General features: G+C 45.4%; 1 protein-coding gene across 1 annotated transcript in view; it reads right to left on the bottom strand.

Moving 5' to 3' along the window:
• Positions 1–6,572, bottom strand: part of SNX29 (sorting nexin 29) — a 535,094-nt gene that overhangs the window by 484,000 nt on the left and 44,522 nt on the right. Inside the window, exons 6-7 of the mRNA XM_027771071.1 lie at positions 5,211–5,459; positions 1–26 (exon numbers count right to left, since the gene is read on the bottom strand). Of these exons, the coding sequence (XP_027626872.1) occupies positions 1–26; positions 5,211–5,459 (275 nt within the window). The remainder of the gene's footprint in view (positions 27–5,210; positions 5,460–6,572) is intronic.

Here is a 6,572-nt window from a genome sequence, read left to right as displayed (position 1 = left end):
CTTCCGATCCTTTTTACATTTGGCATCTGACAAAAGAAAAGATACGGCATTAAAAAAAAAAAAAGGAGGTAAGACAAAAGGATGATGGAGCCTACTCACCTGCAGTTTGTGAAAAATCCTCAATCAATTTACTGAGAAAGAAATTGTAAGATTAAAGTAAGTTGTGAGCAGCCCAGCTGCAGGAGTACAAGCGGTAAGGCACCACTGCATGAGGCGGGGGTCATATGTGAGACCCAAGTTCAGTTTCTGCATGGACTTCAACATGCCAGGCACAGTGGCAGGTGCCTGTAATCCAAGCTGTGAAGATGGGACAGGAAGGTTGGAACACAGTGAAACCCTGTCAAAGATATCTACCTCTCTAGCTCTATTTGTTTCTCTCTTTCTCTTTCTTTCCCTCATTAAAAAAAAAAAAAAAAAAAAAAAGTATGGTGGGTAAGGCACTGGACTTCCACATGGCCGACCGCAGTCTGAGTCCTGGATCAGGGGACTTGCTGTCTCACCTTCCCTCTCTCTCAGTCTCACTTTCTGTCTCTCTCTGGTGAGTGCACATGTTCTATGGCAAAATATAATAATAATAAATAAATAATTCCAAAAAAAAGTACATTATAGGGCCAGCAGGTGGCATGGTGGTTAAGGCATTGGACTTTCACATGGCTGACGACATAGTTCAAGTCTCAGACCCAGTGGATTGAAAATTTTGCCAGGCAAGTGTGTGTGCATGCCCAAAACTTGAAGAGGAGAATGGAAACAAAGGAATTATGGCCTGTCTATCTCCCCAGGGGGTGATTTCTCACTTTTCCTCTCTCTGTCTCCCTCTGTTGAGTACATGTGCCCTATGGGGGGGGGACTTTAAAAAAATAAAAAATCCAGATGTTTTTCATTGTCAAAAGGCGTGTGCATGCACCAGAGAGAGAGAGAAAGAGAGCAAGGGGCAGGAAGGAAGTTCCTCTCAGTGGGGCACCGTCAGTGCAATCCTTTCTCCTCCATTTCTCTATCCTGTCAGGACTTGGGGCCCGCACACACACAAGCCTGGCATATTTTTAAGCACCAGGGCTGGAATTTAAATCACAGTTGCCCATGTAGGGTCCAATTTTCTCAACCACTAGGCTAATGAGGCCAACCCCCGATTTGTTTTTCAATTCTTTTATTGAGAGATTTTTGCTATAGGACGCGTGCGCTCACCAGAAAGACAGTGAGAAATCATCCCCCAGGGGGGATGGCCACACTGCAATCCCTTCTCCTCCATTCTCCCCTTGGGATCTTGGGCATGCACGCACACACACGCCCAGCGTGAGTTTAAGCTGCCAGGTCCGGGACTCAAACCGTGGTCGACTACATGGGAGTCCAGTGACATAGCCATTATGCTAACTGCTGGTCCCGATTTGTTTTTCAATTCTTGAAAAAAAAAGTTTGTCTGCAGAAGACTGAACAAGATGGATATGGGCCTCAACCTCCATTTATATAGTCACACCACACCAGCACATATTAAAATTGATCCTCCAATGACATCACTTTGATTCAAAGAAACTACCATTACAAAATTGATTTTCCTTATTTCAATGCTTAAAACGTGTTTGTTTGGTTTTTTCTTGGAGAGGTTTTTTTTCTTGCTATAGGGCACATGTGCTCACCAGAAAGAGAGAGGCAGAAAGCAAGAAATCATTCCCCATGGGGGGATGGCCACGCCGCAATCCCTTCTCCTCTCAGGATCTTGGGCACGCACAAGCATGCACCGGTGTGAGTTTAAGCCATCAGGTCCGGGACTCGAACCACAGTCAACTACATGGGAGTACAGCGACATAGCCATTATGCTAACTGCTGGTCCCAAAACATTCTTTTTTAAAAAAATATTCATTTATTTAAATTTGACCAGAGAGAGACACAGAGAGAAAGAGAGAAAGTGAGAAAGCAAGCCACCAGGTCTGGGACTCAAACCATGGTTGGCCACATGGAAGTGTCCAGTGCCTTAACCACCATGCCACCTGCTGGTCCCCCTAATTCTTAAAGTATTCTTATGGCTGGGGCCAGCAGGTGGCGTGGTGGTTGAAGCGCTGGACTCTCACATGGCTGACCACGGTTCTAGTCCCGTGGTCAGCTTGCTTTCCTAATTTCTCTCTCTCTCTCTGATCAAATTAAATAAATAATAATGATGATAATAAATGAAATAAAATAATTCCTTAAAAAAGAAAAGTATTCTTATGGCTGGGGGATGAGACCAAGAAAGCCAGTTTGTGGTTGTAGTCAATTACTTAATGGTCACACACTCAATCCATCCCTGTACAAGAGCCCTCTACAATGGAAATTGCTGCTCCTCCAGCCCAGAGGTGGTATCTATTTTTGTGACCTCCCAAAAGAATCTGGGCTGCCTTTGTGCTCAGTTTTACCAATAGAATGTGGCACAAATCTCAGTGTGTGAGTTCTAGAGCCTACGCATGATGAGGTCTCACAGCTTCAGCTCTTGGTCACTTGAATAGCTGCCCAGACACCACTACATGAAGATGTTGCCTCAAGCTCACAGAGGATGAAAGACCATGGCAGAACCGAGATGCCCCAGCACCAACTCCGGACATGTGAGAGGGGTTATCTTGGCTCTTCCAACTCAGCCAACAGCTAAAACAGCCCCATGAGTGCATGAGTGAGCCCAAATGAAACCAGAAGAAAAGCCATGTGAACCCACAGAATCAGAAAAACAAAACAAAACAAAACAAAAGGTAATGAATTGTGATTTTTTTTTTTTTGAGAGGTTTTTGCTATAGGGCGCATGCACTCTCCAGAAAGACAGAGAAATAGAAAGGGAGAAATCACCCTGGGGGGATGGCCACACCACAATCCCTTCTCCTCCTCTCAGAATCTCGGGCACACATGCACACACGCCCGGCATGAGTTTAAGCCACTGGTCCAGGACTCAAACCACAGTCGACTACATGGGAATCCAGCAACATAGTCATTACGTCAACTGCTGGTCCCATGAATTGTGACGTTCTTAAGCTGCTATATCTGGAGTCATTTGTTACACAGCAAAAGCTAACTGAGACAGAAATCAAGACTGCCTTTGTGACCAGTGATAATGAGCCTATTTGTTCACCATCTTAATCATCAATCTTAGATATAAGATGTTTGAGTAAATTCCAAAAAATTAAGTCCATCTAAATCAAGGTGTGATGTGTGATGCCTTACCAGGGCATCACAACTAAGATCATTTCAAAAGCAGAGTTCTGGGACCAGCAGTTAGCATAATGGCTATGTCGCTGGACTCCCACGTAGTCGACCGCAGTTTGCGTCCCGGACCCGGTGGCTTAAACTCACACCGGGCGCGTGTGCGTGCGTGCCCAAGATCCCAAGAGGAGAACGGAGGAGGGGTATGCAGGAGAGGATATGATAGCATGGTCATCCCCCACCAGCGGTTGATTTCTCACTCTCTCTTTCTGTCTCTCTGGTGAGCAAAAAAAATCTAAAAAAAAAAAAAAACCTCTATTAAAAAAAAAAAAGCAGAGTTCTAAAAATGGTTGGAACTGATACTCCATGTAAATAAATTTCAGTGTCTCTGTTACACAAAACCTTAAACAGTCCTATTTCCTACATAATATACGTGGGTTGCTGCTTAAAGAGGAGAAGGCAAAAAAATAAAGTCCCTGTATACCAGAATCCATGGGATTGTGCGTTCTCACCATAATAGCAATTTGAATGGCATGGCCATGATTACTGCCTTAAGGGATTTGAAACTACTGGAATTAAGCACTTCGATCCCAAATTTCCATTTTTGCTATGGCAACATCATAATATACCAGAAGGCTCAGGGGATAGAATTTCTTGCAAAACTAATCTTTTTTTGTTTTAGTTTTCTTGTTTTGTTTGTGTGTTTGTTTGGTGTTTTTAGGTTTTTGCCATAGGGCATGTGCACTTGACAGAAAGGGAGGGAAAGTGAGAAATCACCCAGGGTAGATTGCCATGCCACAGACCCTTCCCCTCCATTCTTCTCTTAGGATTCTGGGCATGTACACAAACACGCCCAGCACGATTTTCAGGCTGCCAGGTCCAGGACTCTAACTATGAATGTCCATGTAAGAATCCAGTGCCTTAACCACCACACCACCTACTGTCCCCAGAAAACTAATCTTAACTGAACCAACTTTATTTGACCTCCCATAACCTAGAATCAAATCTGGCAAACTCCTCTCCTCCCTCAGGCTTCCACTTAAACCTCATCCCTCAACACCAGCAAACCTAACAGAAAACATTCTTCCTAGCGCCCTATGCTTGGTTATCTTTCTTATCACAAGGGTGATAATTTGTATAATTTGTCATTGAAATCTACCCCAACCCATCTCAAAGGAGACTGAGGTCAAATACTGGCAGTCATATCTTCCTTACTCGGCTGACTGACTAGCACATAGAATGAATCAAGGAGTGAAGGAATAAATGAATAAAGATCAGCCTCATCCGCTTCCTGTGATTATCATGCCATCGCTTTAGCTCTGATTTTGTTGTTTATTTTTCTATCCTATTATCTTCACACAAAGGGGAGGCTGTCAGATTCCTTTTGGAGTGAATGAGGGCAAAGAAAACAAACACAAACAGGAACTGCAAACACAAACACATCAGATTCCTTCCCCTAAACCAGGTGATGCATTGGTAATTCAGTAAGACCCACAAGGGCAGGTCCTGGGTCCATGTTCCAGGGCCTCCCTGTGCACTGGGCCCGTGATCCAGCCTGGCTGAGACTAGGTGGATCATGGCATGAAGACCCTGCTAGGGATATCTGTCTGTCTGTCTGTCACTTTCTCATGGAAGAAATAAAATAACCTTTAAAAGGGAGGAAGAACACCCCAGTAGCCTAGTGGTTAAGGGAGCCAGATAACCATGAGAGTTTGAATCCTGACCCTACAGGTCGAAAAATATGTGCATTCTCTAAATCCCAAAAGAAAGAAGAAGTGGAAGAGAAGGGATTTACATTTGACTGTGCTCCTTCGGGGGGTTGCTTTCTCTCTCCTCCTCTCTATTGGGATTTACACTTGACTGTGCTCCTTCGGGGGTTGCTTTCTCTCTCCTCCTCTCTATTGCTCTCTAGCAAGCACAGGTATCCTCTGGCAATTAAGAAAGATCTGTCCCCTTGGAATTCCTTTCAGAGAACAAGCACATCTGCCTCAGCCTCACTCTGCTGTCCTTTTAAGTGATGGCCTTTGCTCCCCCTGAGAGCCCACCCCACTCACCGGCACAGACGATCCTGGACACGACAGGCAGAGGGTCGGTTTCCTGTTCAGGTTTGATAAGGATGGAGACAGCAGAGGAGGCTGTGATCTCTCTGAGAAGGCTGCTCACCCCTTGTGTGGATTCCTTTAGCAAAGACGTCACATTCTGCGTTGACTCCTTTAAGAGGTCCGAGACGGTGGGAGCAAACTTACTCTGCCCGTTTAAATCCTTGTTGTCAATGTTAATTGCAAAGAGTATGGAGTTCAGACCTGCCCAAAGAAGTGAAAAGTCTGGACTACTTGCTATTGAACAGTCGTACCTCCAACTGAGAAACAGTTACAGACAACACAGCAGATGAGATCTTAAACATTCATATAAACTTCAACTGACTAGGCTCAACAGACACCAACTATCATGGTCTTTCCAGATTTTTCTCTCAAAAATACAAATAGAAAGCCAACCGGGAGGAGATTAAGGTAGAAGTTTTATTTTATTTATTTATTGAGAGGTTTTTGCTATAGGGTACGTGTGTTCACCAGAAAGACAGAGAGAGACAGAGAGACAGAAAGCGAGAAATCACCCCCCAGGGGGATGGCCACGCCACAATCTCTTCTCCTCCATTCTCTTCTTGGGATCTTAGGCACGCATGCACATGCGCCCAGCGTGAGTTTAAGCCACTGGGTCTGGGATGTGAACTGCAGTCAACTATGTCCAGTGACATAGCCATTACACCAACTGCTGGTCCCAAGGCAGAAGTTTTAACGTCAGACCGCCTGAGCTTGAACCACAGCACAGCCACTTACTAGTTATAATACTTTGATCACATAACTGAGTGTCAATTTCCTTTTCTGGAAAATAGGACAATATCATTTCCCTTACATGGTTATAAATATTAAAGAGAATCACCCATCTGAAATATGTGACTTAAGAAGAAATCGAAAACAAGCACCCCGGGGCCAGTTCCATGGCACAGAGGTAATTCACTGCACAAGAGAAGTTGAACCCTGGGGCCAGCAGGTGGCATGATGGTTAAAGCTCTGGATTCCCACATGGCCAACTGTGGTTAGAGTTCCAAACCTGATGGCTTGAAAATCACACTGTGGGGAGAGCGGCTTTGAAGTGGAAGATCAAAGGGTGGGGGTATGGGCACTGCTTCCTGCAGAGACCTGAGTGGGAGTAGACTGGACTCCAGTGGACTGGGGGCGGGGGCTACAGAGAAACTGAAAGGGAGGTCAGGTGGGAAAGCCTCGGAGACAAATCCGGAGACTCGAGACCGGAAACCGCAGAGGAGCGGAGTCGAACTGGACTCGGTGCCCGGAGCCGCCCCACTGCAGCTGCTGCTCTTGGGGAATCGGCCTGGCTCCCCCCGGCCACTCCCCCAG

Source organism: Tupaia chinensis, unplaced genomic scaffold, assembly GCF_000334495.1.
Source record: "Tupaia chinensis unplaced genomic scaffold, TupChi_1.0 Scaffold000182_1, whole genome shotgun sequence".
Classification (NCBI taxonomy): domain Eukaryota; kingdom Metazoa; phylum Chordata; class Mammalia; order Scandentia; family Tupaiidae; genus Tupaia; species Tupaia belangeri.
Note: the sequence above shows the minus strand (reverse complement) of the source record. Positions and strands in the feature narration are given on the sequence as shown.